Source organism: Emydura macquarii, unplaced genomic scaffold (assembly GCF_026122565.2).
Source record: "Emydura macquarii macquarii isolate MOO-44397 ecotype Brisbane River unplaced genomic scaffold, CSIRO-AGI_Emac_v2 contig_2636, whole genome shotgun sequence".
Lineage (NCBI taxonomy): Eukaryota > Metazoa > Chordata > Testudines > Chelidae > Emydura > Emydura macquarii.
In genome coordinates this window covers 3,287,241-3,302,599 of record NW_027132773.1, presented here as the reverse complement: position 1 = coordinate 3,302,599, position 15,359 = coordinate 3,287,241, and the positions used below count along the sequence as shown (strand labels likewise).

At 42.5% G+C, this 15,359-nt stretch overlaps 2 protein-coding genes across 4 annotated transcripts in view; one reads left to right on the top strand and one right to left on the bottom strand.

Annotated features, from left to right (window-relative positions):
- The window catches only part of MDM2 (MDM2 proto-oncogene), a 77,252-nt gene that overhangs the window by 28,002 nt on the left and 33,891 nt on the right, over positions 1 to 15,359 (top strand). The gene's annotated exons all lie outside the window — the stretch shown is intronic.
- CPM (carboxypeptidase M) overlaps positions 12,377 to 15,359 on the bottom strand; it is a 67,025-nt gene continuing 64,042 nt past the window's right edge. The window contains exon 9 of the mRNA XM_067564058.1: positions 12,377 to 12,711. Within this exon, the coding sequence (XP_067420159.1) occupies positions 12,478 to 12,711 (234 nt within the window). The 3' untranslated portion in view covers positions 12,377 to 12,477. The remainder of the gene's footprint in view (positions 12,712 to 15,359) is intronic.

Genomic DNA, 15,359 nt, shown 5'->3' with positions numbered 1-15,359 from the left:
TGTTTCTCATACCCTTCTCCCCTCTTTGAGGATTACTTCCAACTGGGGTTCAGGCGACAGCCAGTCTCTTTACACAGAAATCCACCAGCTGTTCCATTGCCAATATGTAAAGTTCTTGTTCACACCCTTTTTCCTGCCAAAGATTGGCCATTTGATAATCCATTTGATTATGCTGATACCTAACTGGGGCGTCAGTGTGTCTTTTGTCTCTTGAAGAACTGGTTTCGGCCTGCTTTTCTAACTTTGGAACACGTCAGAGCAATGTTATACAGTAGAATCTTTATAACAATGTTGCCACACGTATTTTACCAGGACAATAATGTTCAGCAGATGACAAGTTTTCAAATGATACACTTGGTACAAAATTTATCATAATCTTGTAAAAAGGATGAACGTAGGGATACAGTCTGTCATACCATATTATACTGCTTTCATAACCATGTAGGCACACAAACTATCCCACCAGGCCAGATGTTTTATTGTTTAATACACAGACTCACGAGATAAGGTGAGGGGTATTTTTGCTACTGCCTACACTGACCTGCATTTCACTGTGGGAAGGATCTTTTTATATAAAGAGATATAGTTTGAATAAAAGATTGTATAGTCATGACAGGAAAGGTTCATAACTGCATGTGTGATATTTAGTACACTTTTTTGTGATCCTTCACCTCATCTGATGCAGAATGATATAAGGTATGTTTATTAAGATGATCACATGGTGAATTGTAATAACTGCAGAAGTATTTGTGTATTTATATAAATAGAAAATACTGCATATCTTTATGCAGTGATTCCAAGCCTTGTTAACTCCCTGGTTTGGAGAGAGAGACACTTTCCTTGTTGGCAATCTTCTGTTTGTGCCGAGAATGATTGACTAACATGACTCAGCAGAAATAAAGCCCCCAATCCACACCACACCTAAAGCTAAACTCTTTGATTGTAAGAGTTTTGACGTAGTTTAAAAGTTGTGGTGTAGACAGGGTAACTTACAAAATATGAAAATCCCAGATATACAATTGACTAACAGATATAGTTGTGTAGAAAAATGAAAAAAATCAACAAAAAAACTCTTACTTCGTTATTCTTTCTAAGTGACGTATGCTGTTTTGCTCTGACAGCACTGGCACTATGAAAATTCCAAGTGATTGAATCTTTGTAATATACTGTAAATGTTAAAATTTATTAGCAATACTTTAGAAATGTGGCATATTTCCCCTTGTTTTTTGTAAAAATTGTCCTTAAGTTAAAAATTCCTTTTGTTTTAAAGGACAAGCTTTTTGTTTGCAAACTGAATTATATAGCAGACAGCATGGTGGATTAAATAAATCCTGAAAATATTTGCTCAATCTTGCAGTTTTTCTGCATGCAGAATTCCTTTGGTCTTTGAGAATGCATATGGATTGCAGGATTGGGCCCTTACTCATTCAAAATAAGACCACACTGGTTTGTAGTGATTTCAAACAGCTGTGCAATATTGACACCATGCATACATATTTTTAATGGCTTCAAATTGTAATCAAAATATTTTTAGAGAGGATTTGCAATAGCAAATATCAATACCTTCTGTCTGTGTCCTTTAAAATTAAATAGCCTTTAAAAAGTGCACATGCTTCTCTCAAAGGACACTAGTAAGTCTTCGCTGGAAAAAATATGCAGGATTTATTGAAATTATTTTAGTGTCCTTTCTTGTTCAAAATCACACCTCTAAAGGAATTTAAGGTTTTACTTTTTGTTTAAAAATAGAGCACATGTAATAAATAAAGAATCTTTTGTTATCCCTCCTGACATTTGTTGTCTTAATTTTTTCTTCTTGAATGTGTTTTATAGTTACCAAAATGATTTGAAGGGTTCAAGGTCAGTATTTTCTTTGTTAGAGAATGAGATTTTCCTCATTGCTGGCATATTTTCATTTTTTAAATTAACTTTTTGTAAATCCATGTATATGCAGCCATGATGCAAAGTCATTTGAAGTCAATGTGAAGCTCTCAAGGCTTCTCACTGACATCAGTGGGCTTTGAATCAGGCCTTTGGACATGTACTGCTTATGTCCGCCAAGATGAAAACAATCAGAACTCAAATTATGAGAATACTGCTAGCTGGAAGGTTCTGTGCTCCTGCTGTATTACAGGTTTGTGGATTCATAGACTCAATGATCTTGTATTATGTTTACTGGTAAATAACTAATCTTTGTGTTCTTACGCAATCCTGGCCCCACTATAGCATTGGAAAAAATAATAAGTACCTCCCTATGGAGAGCCTAATGAATATAAGAAAAATATGGTTAATTTACAGAGAAGCAAAACTCAGTAAATTGTAATTTGTATGTACAGAGATATTGTTGTGAGTTTACTTTGTCCATGACATTAGATTTTTTTTTTTTAATTTACCTTGTAAATGCCATGTGTTTCTAAGCCCCTAGAGAATAGGGGAGACTTCTTGTGGCTAATTTAACACCTATAATTTCCCGTAGATTAAAAGATGATGTATAGTTTAGTGGAAAAAAACATTTGATAATGCAAGGGTAATCTTGCACTAAGGCTGCACTTCTATTAATATTGCAGTTGTTTTTTTCATCACTGGAACTGTTATTTTTATAACAAATTATTCTTGTAATTTGATGAGTTCCAGAGGAGTAGCCGTTTTAGTTTGTTTTCAGCAAAACAACGAGAGTTCTGTGGAGAGATCTGACAAAGTGGGTTTCTGTCCACGAAAGCTTGTGCCCAGATATATTTGTTAGTCTAAGGTACCACAGAACTCTCGCTGTTTTCTTCTAATTTGATCATTCAGAAGGCCAGAATACTGGAGGGGTGAAGACATCTTGGTAGGATTTGAGGGAGATGTGACTTAAAATCCATAAGAGTGAAATCATTTATAACTCAGAAATGATTTAAGATTTTGATGTAGAAAGGGGGTATCTAACTGAACTGGAAGAAGAGAGAGAAGTCGTAGCTATTTAAGAGAACTATTTTAGAGAGTATTACTGACATGGGACTATTTCTGCCAGTTCACATGAGAACTGTACAGTAGTTATCTTTAACCATACTGTACTGAAATTTCTGCATTCTGATTTGTTAATGCCTTGCCTTCAGTTCACCTCCAATGTAAATAATAACATGGTTGTCCAACTTCACATTTCTCCCAGCAAAAAACATATTCATGATTAAAAATTTTAATAGGTAACGAGTGCTTCCCAAAATTTGTGTATAAAAAGTTTACTTTTTTTTCTTTAACACCTCAGTCTTTAGGTTCTGAGTTTATTCAGCCAAAATACAGTTGTCTGAAACAAAATGCCCTAAAACTGGACATGTAAATAACTTGACAGATTGGAGTTTTGAGCACTGATATTCATTATGTATGCAATCTCAAATATACCTTAGCAATGTTATTGTGTGTCTGTGTGTATACATATGTGGAGTGTCACACCCAAGTATATAGCCAATAGAGTTTGTGCTACAAGGTATGTTAGGAAACAAACAGCTGTATTATAAGATGGATTATGAATAGTAAGATCTATTGGAAAATGTAACAAATCATTACTCACCTTGGAAAAGTTTGATATACAGTAGAAATACTACATACAAATTAGCAAAACATTAAATATTCAGTGGACTAAATCAGCTTTGCAATGCTGCAAAAGTATTGCATTCCTCCAGAACAAAGAAATAAGAGATCAATTCCGAGAGGAATCATGTTTTCAAAAAATCTGATTATTGCCTTCTGTTTTCTCTGTGTTTATTATTTCAGCAGTTTTCTGAAAATGTGTTCAGAATATGCTAAGCATTTGTCATTGCCTCCCAGTTTCTCTGCACACATTCTGCTTACTACTAGCAGTCCTACTATTGGTTCTTCAAGTGCAGGTCCCTTTGTGTGTTCCATTGTGGGAACGCATGGGCTCCATGCCCCTGAGACCAGGAGATTCTTGCCGGTAGTGTCTGTTGATCTGCTCCTGTGCTCTTTTTTCCTTGTGCTCTGAACCAAAAGTGTAAGGGTTGGCGCGTACCAATTGCCTCTACTGTTCCTTCTTATCACCACATGGTCTGAGATGGCACAATCCGGTGTCCTCCAAGTTCTTCCTTCATCTTTAACTAAATAGTGTACATACAATTCTTATTAGATAGTTTTAGTTTTATTTAGTACCATTAGAAACTGGGGAGTCATATCTCCCCTTTCAGAATTCCTTGCCCGTGTCCTGTTGTGTAAACTTGTGTGAACTATGCCCAAGGATATAGGATTCAAAAACTGTTTCGTGCCCTGAAGCCTCCCCGGTGAGTGACAACTTTCAGAGGTGCCTATACTACTTTGGAGAAGCACATATCTCCAACCAAGTGCAGATACTGCTCCTTGCCCAGCCGGATCCACCAGGCATGGGAGTTGAGGCTCAGAAAATGTCTTATGGAGCAGGTGAGGAGACCTCAGTAGGATCCAGGCTGGGCGATTCAACTATACGTCAGAGGTGTTGAGAAGCACACCTTCTAGCACTATGGCTTCCTTCACAGGAGAAGTAGAGTTAAATACTTCTCAACACAGGGGAAGCACACTCAAATCGAGAGAGCAGTCTCACTCCAAATCCTCCTCTAAGAGGAAGACTTCCTCCCCAACTCCCTCTGCATTGACTGAATTGTTGTTGCACTCTAGTCACAGATTCCAAAAGAGCCCTGGTGCCAAGTTTCAGGTGTGGAAGGCTAAGACTACTTTGGTTCCAGTACCAACTGCTACTGCTTCACCATCGGTATAGAGCAAGGAGAAACACTGACTTCCACTACCAATGAAGAAGACATACAAAGAGCCATTTGCATCGGTGGTACTGATATGCTCGCATATGGAAGCTATGACTTCCAAGACACTTCCTATGCCAGCTCCATCGTACAGGAAACAAAAATCTTCATCCTCCATCCAGTGAGAGGTATATATACTACCATTCAGGATATTGTTCTTCGTGATCCGTGCACTTCTCATCCTTTTGGAACCTGTCCTCTGTTGGGAGATTTTGATACCATTTGGTACTGGAATACTACTGAGAGAGAGACTGTTCTCCACTACCATTCAGCAGTAGGGGTGCTACAACATTGAAAGCACTGAGGGTGCCACCATTAGAACTGGATGCTATGTTTTCATCAGAAGCACCTGACATTGAGGAAAGACCATTATTGGCCCCTATCCAAGGAAGGTAGCCTGGATGCAGGATCCAGAAATTCGTGGGCCCCTCCACAAATCTGTAGAGTGGCATACCCCTCTCAGGACCATTGGTACCATATGCCCTGGGGACCACCTGAACCTACGATGAACCCTTCTCATTGGCCATATTGAGGGCCATGGGACCCATATACACATTAGACAGAATTGGTATGGTCCCATAGAGAATTACACTATCCCTCTCCTTCAAGAGAGCAACCTGAGCTCCCCAAAAGCCCAAAGAAGAGACGGAATGAGGACCAGATCTAATGGTACCAGGATCCTGTTGGGTATACTGTCGTCATCTCCTGACAAGGCAGTTGCCCCAGCATTACAACCCTGAGAAGTGAAACCAGGATCCACTAGATAGGTCATCCCAGTTTGACAGTGAACCACTGATAACTACTCTTTGAGCATGGTCTTTCAATCAGTTTTGCTCCTACCTTACAGTAAATTCAGTGGTTCCCAACCTTTTTGAGTGAAAGCCCCACTAATTAACACTAGGTAAAACACACACACCCCACCGGCCATAAACACACAACCCCTATAAACACATACTGTAATAACACTAAATTTCATAAATAAATAAATTACTCTTACCTTCTTTATTTACCACTCCATCTAGTTTTGAGACATCTCTAAACTTTCAGTGGTGATTTTATGTTTTCTTCCAGGTCATTGATAAAAATGTTAGGTAGTGTAGAGTTAAGAACTGAACCCTGTGGGACTCCCCTGGAAACACTCCCACTTGATGATGATTCCCCATTTACAATTACATTTTGAGATCTATCTGTTGTCCAGTTTTAATCCATTTAATGTGTGCCATGTTCACTTTATATTGTTCTAGGTTTTAATAAAAATATCGTGCAGTAGCAAGTCAAATGCCTTAACATCAAGACTTATCTTTATCAACCAAACTTATAATATCATTTAAAAAATCAAGTTAGTTTGACAGGTTCTATTTTCCATAAACCCATTAATTTCGTTATCCTCCTTTAATCCTTTGGGTTGATAGTCCTTCAATCCTCAATGCTGCAAGGGTCCTCTCATACCCATCCATCATGAGAACTGCTTGTCACCCACAGTGGAATACACAGAGGGACCAGCACTTGAAAAAGAAATAAAGGTTATTTACCTTCCATAACCAGAGTTCTTCGAGATGTGATCCCTATCTGTATTCTACTACCAGCCTCCCTTCCCCTCTGCTCCGGATCATATGTTTAATTCATCATCAAGAATGAAGTGGAGACCCTTATACCTTTGGTTCAGAGCACAAGGAGAGGAACAGCAGAGACACAAGACCAACAGACTCTACTAGCAAGAATCTTCTAGTCTGAGGTGCATGGAGCACAAGTGTCCACAGTGGAATATAGATAGGGACCACACATGTTGAAGAACTCTGATTATGGAAGGTAGGTTTCCTTTTTTTTTTTTTTTTTTTTTAACTGTACTCCAGTCCCACCCAACTTTTTTTTTTTAAGTTTAGTCTTCGTTTATTTTAACACTGTTACCTTTCTTCTTTGTTCTTTATGTTATCTGATCTGAAGTAGAGCCAACATCAGATTTTACGACAAGTAAGACCAAACTTCATTATTAAGGGCAAAGAATAATATAGCAAAGACAGTGTTTGACTGGTTAAAGAGATTTGCCTGCCTAGTTACGTAATGATGGTCATTTTGTTATTCAGTCCCAGTTCGGGGTTCTTTGTAAAGTAAGATCATAAACTAATCTCCAGAATTATTCCCTTTCATAAAAAGAGATAAGCAGAAGAGAAAAGGGAGTATAGAGAGTAAAAAGAGGGCCAAGGAAAAGCCGGAGAGGGAAGTAAAAGAGGAGAGGAGGGGAATGATAGCACAAAGAGGAGAGGGAGAAGAGGAAGGAAAGGGTTGAGGAGATGATAGGAGTCTAAGGTCTGGGGTGGGGGTGATGAGGATTTTACCTGATTAGTCTGATGCTTCTAAAAATAGACTATATATCTATTAACTTGGTAGTTTCTGCTGTAAAATGTTATTCATTCCCTTGTCACCAGATTCCCCAAGTGAGAACACCATTCTTTGATAGTTGGGTGCATTTGGGACTTCCACCGTTGTAGAATTAGATGTTCGGCTGTGATCAGAACTGTATCTAACCATAGTGTTTCAAAGGACTTGTTTCCCAGATGGATTTGTTAGGCCTAAAATGGTTTGGCTAGCCTGCAGCTCCACACTGGAGAGAAAGAAATTGGCTCTTTCCAGGAAAGATGGCTCACAAGACAGTACCAAAACATATGGTGTAAGTTTGGAACCTGCTGCATTGCACTGCCAGCATTTGTCAGACCTGGGTGCTCTGGATTTGAAAAGTCTATATGGAGTCCAGTGCATCCCCCAAAGAATTTTCTGCTAGACCAATTTTAATCCCAAATCTAGCAAGCAATGTTGTATAGTTGAATAAATCTGATTCCACTGAACGTTGGTAAGGGAAACTGATCACTCATGTTCCTTTCTAATATGGTACCTGCTGAATGCCAATTTGCCTGACACGTAGGAATACAGACTAGACAGTGACCTAAGTAGATGGTGTAACTTTTTCAGGAAGCCACAAGTTAGAAGTTCTGGTGCTGCAAAGGCGTCCAAACCAAATTGGTGTTGCCAAGTATGAAGGTATTGCTATTCCTTCCTTCTTTGTGTTCAGTTGGAATTCCGTCCTAAGACAAGGAAAGGGCATGAAAGAATCATTTTCAATTATGTGGTTAATGCTCAGAATGCCTTTTGTTTAAATTCAGTCAGGCCATAGAATGGGTCTATGTGCAATTAAAATTTTGGAATTACCCCCAAATTGAAGTCTCTGAATGTAATAAGGTCTGATATCCAAACTGAGACACAACCAGAAACCGAGCTTTCTAAGATGTGAGATTTGTGACATATCTTTAGGAAAATGGTAGAACTCTGATTTTTAGAACTGATTTTAGTGGTGGGGGGCTACAGTTCCTTCCTCCAGGTACAGCCAGGTTGGACAGCCTAAGCACTGAAGGCTCATTATGTGACTTGTTTCAGGATTGAGGATATATAGTAAAGCCTAAAGTTGGATAGGTCCAAAGCCTCCTGATCTGACAGGCAGCTGTGTTTTTTCAAAGGATATTCTGGGCTTGTTGCCTACACCCCCTAAGAAGATCTTAAAAATGTTAATTCTCAGAGGAAAAAACAACCCAGAAGGGTAATTATAAACTGGCAAGGAGCTAAGAATAAATAGAAATATTGAGAGGACATTCATCTTTAATATCCCAAAGGGATAGAGGGAGGAGCTACTATTGGTGTAAATTCAAAGCTATCTGTGTGATAAAAGGATTAAAATTAATTTTGACTTTCTTGGATATTTCTTGGAGAGTGGACTCCCAAGCCTCCTGCTGATTTCCTCCTGCTGCCAGCAAAAAGCTTTGTCTAGGTGGACGACATTATGCACTCCTTGAGAGATACTGAGAGCCTCCCACTTGTGCCAATTAATTTTGTGCCCTGAGATTTTCCCAAACAATTCTCTGGTTTGTAATATGTTGGGGATGGTCTAAAGGGGGTTGGTGATGAATAATAGTATATCAGTATATAAGCATATTTTTCTTTTAATACCTTGGATGGCCTGGTGTGCTCTAAATTTGTATTGCCAGCAGCTTGAAGGCCACATCAAATAGGAGGGGAGGCAGGGACAGCCTTGTCTATTACTGTGGTAGAGACTGAAAGGAGGGGAGATGTAGTTATTGGTTGCAACATACACTTTTGTGCTCCAATTCCAACCTAGGAAATGAAAGAGGGACAAAATCCTTATTTTTGTAGGCTGAGGAACAAATACCTCCTATTTACTCTATTGAAGGTTTTTTCCACATACAGCAACAGAAAACAGCCATTGATTTTAAGGGATTTTGATAGTGGGACAGCACTTTAAGTTGACAAGTTTTGTCCAACCCTTGTCTCTTGTATAAAACCCAGCTGGTTCAGGTGTATTATGCTCCTCATTACTTTTTCTAATAATCTAGCTAGGATTTTAGACAATATTTTAATATCAGAGTTGATTAAGGATATTAGTAGATAGTTAGCATGGTTTATGGGTATTTTTGTCAGGTTTAAGATCGACAGATTAGGGCTTCATTCATTGAAGAGGGCAGAGGCACTCTATCAAAAAGCCTCAGTGCACACTTTGATCAGTCTGGGAGAGCATCTTTGAACTGGGCATAAAATTCAGCAGGAAAGTCTTTGAGGCCTGGATATTAATCCAATTTCATATTGCCTAGTGTAGAGGGGTTGGTCGGCCCTCCCTGGCAGTCTGGGAGGGAGGCCTCACCCCCTCACTACCCTGCCTCAGCAGGGGTAGTCCTAGCTTGGGGCTGGGAGAACAGTCCCCGAGCTTTACCTAGTTCAAGGCCCCCTGGGCAGGGCAGCAGAGCAATCTGTAGGCTCCAGGCGGGGCAGCAGAGCAATCTAAGGGTCACCGGTGTGGTCGGGGAAGGGGGAGGAGGACGCAGGCCCACCCGACTCCACTGTGTCCCAGCCCAGGTCCCTAGCTGTGGCTGAGGGGTATGCCACAGGCTCCGCGGGATATGCCGCGGGGTCCCAACCACAACACGCTGACTCACCATCCAGTTCCCCAGTTCCTGGACCGTGGGGCCCCTCCCCTGGGCTACTTCCTTCCTCCTGTCCCTTAGGTACCTGGGGTTCTGGTGTCCAGTCACCCTCGTCGGGGTAGGTGCCCAGAGGCAGATTGTAGAACCCCTTGATCTCGTCAGGAGGTGGCAGGTCGGGCAGCTCTTTAGGGCCGTCGGCGGGGCTAGCTCCTCCAGGTCAGGCCCAGTCATGGCCCACACCTTGCCATTGTCCTCTTGCCCCTTCAGGGGCAGCTCCTCCAAGTCTGGCCCCTGTAGGGCCACCTCCTCCATGTCGGCGTCGGGTAACTCCCCCAGGTCCTCGCCCTTCAGAATCCCCTGGTCCGACAGGGTGGAGGGATCCGGGGGTACTGCGGGGCCCCAGGCCTCGCACTGCTCCTTCGCCTGCTCCCGGACGCCGGCCCTGGTCCGCTTCCCTGGGTACCTGGTCTCGGTCGGCTCACCTGGGTACCAGGCTGCCGGCAGCCCTGGAGGGACATCCTTCTCCTCCGGGAGTCGGCTGCCAACTGAACTTCTGGGCCTCTCCTTTGTACTTCCTGCCCCGCCCCCTCGCTTCTGGGTTGGTAGACAGGCAGGCTCTAGCTCCGCCCTCACCGGCCCCGTCTGGTTCTCCCTGGCAGTATGGGAAGGAGGCTCACCCCTTCACTACACCTAGGATAGCCATACTCTCAGAAGTATATAAAAGGGAATCAAGCCAATTTTTTTGTTCTTCTGTTGGCTGGGGGAGTTGCAGATTTTGGGTGTATTCCTCAAGTAATTAATTAATCAACAGGAGAGTCTTCCTTTAAATATGAGCGTTGGTAGAATTTAGAGATTTGTTCATTAATAGTTTTTGAGTATCTGCTCTTGATGAGTGAACTGTGGGGATGTTAGCTTTCAGTGAATACAATCTAAGTTTAAGCACTAATAGTTTCCCACCTTTGCTGGATTCCTAGTATGTCTGTTTCACTCTATACAAAGCAAATTCATCCTGAGCTGAGGTTAATTTATTAATTTTATATCTGAGATTGGTCCCCTTGGAGTTTATCAGAAGAGAGAGAATCAGCATAGCTGAGGTCCGCCTCTTTGAGCCTTTAAATTAAATTCATCAGCTCACCCTGCCTAACTCTCTTTTTATGAGAGAAGTAGGATATTATCCTTCCCCTTAAGGATGCCTTGAAAGGATGCTCATGAGATTGCTTAGGAGATCAACAGTTTTCATTGGTCTCAAAGACAAATGTTATTTCTTCCTCCACAAACTTTTAAAATTGTGTGTCTAGTAATAAAGAGGAGTTTAACCTCCACCTTCTGGTAGCCCCTCTTTTTCAGGAGATGAGAGCAGCCATGCCCAGGTGCGTGATCAAAGATCGTAATAGGTTTTATTTCATTATTAATGAGATACCAAAAAACATTGTCTGTGATTATATGGAATGCAGGGGTGAGAAAAAGGCATTGTTTCTATCTATTGGGTGCTGATGCTTCCATATGTCCTTTTAAGCCCCATTTCTCCATCTGGGCAGTAATGGTCTGTCTAGTGGAAAATTAGGAATGCTGAAGTCTGCTCTATCTGTCCCAAAGCAGGTCTAACATTTCAGTGAAGTCCCTTGCTATAATCAGATTTTTTAGGGAGGAGTTAACCTCAAAATAATTGATTGAAAAAGGAGGAATTATCTTTGTTAGGGGCATAGAGTTAACAAAAATGTACATTACATGGGAGATAGAAGCTTTAACAAGTTTTCATTCCATGTTCCTTTATCAATTGATAGGTTTTGTGTGTTCAATTTTTTATTGAACGGGACTGACACTTCCCTACACTTGGCTGGGTAATTACTAAAAAAGCCTCAGACTCAATGAGGTGGGTTTCCTGGAGGACTGTTAGATTAGCTCTCAACTTTCTTAAGTGAGACTTGTTTTTTTCTGATTGATAGGATTACAGTGATCCAAGGACGTCTTGATTCCAAATGGCAGAGGGCATAGGGGCACATATGGGTACAAAGATCCCCTGGGTTTACCACAAAGAAATCCTGTAAAACTTCTCCTAAAAGTCTGTTTCACACTGGTCATCATAATTATTGTGAGATATATGTATGAAGAATATGTTAGGAGTTATGTGTATATATACTGAAAATTATGTTTTCTAGGCCTGTAGTGTGCCTTGAAGCATACTTCTCCTGACAGGAGGTGGGAGACACTTATCTCCCTGGTGGATCATTGTGGTCTTAGAACAGAAGTCTATAAGCACACTGAGTCAAATGTTAATGAAGAGCTTGTGGAGACTTCAGAAGAAAATTAAGAGGAAGAGGTATACAGTGTGCGAGATGACTGTGTTTTCAGGTAGAGATCAAAGGTGCTGAGAGACACCTGAGCTTCCTTCAATTTGTGAAGACAAGCTGACTGCGGGCTTGATGTTATGAAAAGGGACTGGATATCAGCCATCTTGGCTGAAAATGCTGGGAAAAGGACTCGAGTTTAGCTTTTCTGTTGTGATTTAAGGTCATTATTCTGTATATTTAAACAATCAAAACATTTGATTGTCCAGCCAACATTTTAAAAAACTATAGTAAACTTGATAAAAAATAATTTTATGTATTCAATTATACAATAATATACTCTTTTGCAAAAACAACTTTTAGCTTTTAAAAACACATTTGTTAGAGATTATGCTGTCACATCTCACCTAAAATTCAATCTTGGCTTTATTTGAAAACTGTATACAAAACAGTCATTAAAGCCAAGAAATGTAAAGTAGGTTTTACTGCTGCTGAAATGCTTTCAAAATTCAGATAAAGAGGTTTGGTAGGGCATGAAGCATCTCCTCCTGTGGTGGAAGCTTCTGGGAAAACGAAGTCATATTTCAAAGCACTGAAGTTTCCAGGACCATTTGGTACTTGCAGTGTCTTTAGTATTGATCCATATCCAGGTGCTGTAGCCTAAGGACAAACAAGAAAATGTTCTTACTAGTTTGGTTTAACACGCCAGCCTTAGTCCTTTGAGTTATATAAGTTACATTACAAATATTGTAGAGTGCTTCTTTTTATCTAATGCAGAGATTAGATGTAGCTCCCCTCCTGTATAAATTAGGTAGACTGTGAAAACATGTTAAAGATAAAGTAAAGGTACACAATAAATATTAATGAGTAATGAATATTATGAATTTATTAACAGAATAAATGAGAAGGGTGAGAAATATTTTACAAAAGTTTACGCCTGCTGCAATAGCATTATAGGTGATTGGGGATAATATCTCTTGGCAATTTTTTCACAGAGAACAAAAGGAATTTAATTAATTTTACTTTAGCCAGTTTGTTGGTTAATGATGAATGAACAATTAACTTAGTCATCAACGTGATTTAGAAAACCATTTAGGGGAAAACATATTGGATGACTAAAATTATGTCTGCCTATCAGAGCAAAGAAATGAAGTCTGTATTGAGTGAGCCTAAGTAAGAATATTCCATTTGATTGAGTAAGAGGCTAGGGACAAATAAGTGCTGGATAGAATTCAGGATGTGTTTGTATATATTGGATGGGGAAATATCCACAGGGAATAACAAATATATTACCATGAACTCTGACATCAGTCAAGATTTCTCCTTGCCGCTTGCAATATATATTCGTGTTTATATGGAAATTTCTGCCTTGCATAGGCCAAACAACTAGAGTCAACAACTGTCATTCGCTTTTGCTGACTGTAGGTTGGGAAGTGTATATTTTTCTTTTTTAAAGTGAGGTTCTACTCTGAAAAGTATGGCAGCTTCTTACCCAGCCAATCCACTCCCCGGCTGCAGAGTCATATCTGTTAACGTAAATGATGTTCTTCGAGTGATTGCTCATGTCCATTCCATTGTAGGTGAGTGCACGCCACTATGCACAGTTCCCGCAACTTTTTTCCCCTTAGCAGATCCCATAGGGCCGGCTCTGGTGCCCCCTGGAGTCCCGCACACATGCTGCGGTATATGAGGCACTGCCGGCCCTACACCCCCTCAGTTCCTTCTTTCCGCTCATGACGGTTGCTGGAACTAGCCTTGCTCTCTGCAAGTACCATTCCCCTTCTTTCAACTTTTTGTTATTCGAAGTACTTTAATTAGCTTTAAGTAGTTAAGTGTAGTTAGATAAGAAGTCCCTGAGGGACTTAAGAGCGGCCAAGCCATGCCCTGGTCACCTGGATTTAAGCAGTGCGCCTCCTGCAGGAAGGCTTTCCCACTCAGCGACCCCCAAAATCGGTGCCTTAAGTGCCTGGGGGAAGAGCACAGGAAAGATAAATGTAAGATCTGCAGGGCTTTTAAACAGCGGACTCAGAAGGACCGAGAAATCCGGTTAAAAGCCCTGCTCGTGGAGGCAGCGCTCTGCCCGGTGTCCGAGCCGTCCCGCTCCACCTCAGCACTGAGCGTCTCCTTGGTGCAGAGTGCACCGCCGGCACTGGGCTTGACTCGGCACCGAGCAACATCCCCAGTGCCGAAGAAGAAGAGACAGCACGCAGAGTGTGGACACTCTCCTGCGCCATCAGTGCGGGCAGGGTCGAGTGCAGAAATGCACCAGCCACAGCCCATAGAGTCTTCTCCAGTGCCTGCATCTCCGAGCAGGGAGCCTCCCCAACTCCTGGAAGTGGGAGAGTGCCCCTGTCGACACCAGAGGCTTTTCAGGTGGCAAGAGCCTTGTTGGCCTTGCCTACGCCACCTCCACCCCCCCTACCACCGAGGGAGAAGGGGCCGGTGTCCCGGGGCAAGCCCTCGTTGGGTCTCCTTGAAGGGTGGTGGAGATCCCCGGTATGGGGAGGAAGATCTCCACCCAGACGGCCACCCGGCAAGGATGCTCCCCCAGCAGTCGTTCCAGGTCAGCGTTATCGAGCCGGCCTGCTTCGACTCAGGATGCAGAGTCTCCCTCTCAGTGCCAACATCCATCCCCAGCACCAGAGGCAGCGCAGACCAAGAGGCGGCACCGGTCAAGGTCTGCCAGGAGGCACTCAGACACCTCCTGCTCCAGATCCCCGGCACTGAGAAGTTCGCCCGCACCGAGGCGGCGCAGAAACCCGGTGACCGTCAAAGGGCTTGGCACCGAGGGGTTCACCCACACTGAGGTGGCGCGGAACCCGGTCGCCATATGAAGACCCCACACCGCACAGTTCCCTGATGTGGAATCCGGTCGCTGGAGTCAGGCTCCGTACTGCGGAGTTCGGCGCGGCGCCAGTCTCGATCACCAAAGGGTAAGCGGCACTGCAAGTCATCGGTGCAGAGACGATGCTCCGGTACCTTGAGCTCCTTGGAGCACACCTCTACTCGCCGGCACCGTTTGCGGTGACTGAGGTGGTCCTCATCGTCCTCCAGGTCAGAGGCATTGAGAGGACAGTCCCCGGCATGAGACAGCACCCGGGACTGAGGCCGTGCACGCCACCGCAGGTCTAGTGGCTTGGGGCCCCACAGGGGGGACAGTCGTCGGGACAGCCAACGCCCCACAAGGCGCCAGAGCCAGTGGCACAGTCAGCCCTAGGTTGGCCCCAGGGTCAATGGCTGCAGCAATGGCCTTATTGGGCCTCATGGGGCATCCAGATGGGACAGGGGCCATAATTCATCCTGTCAGC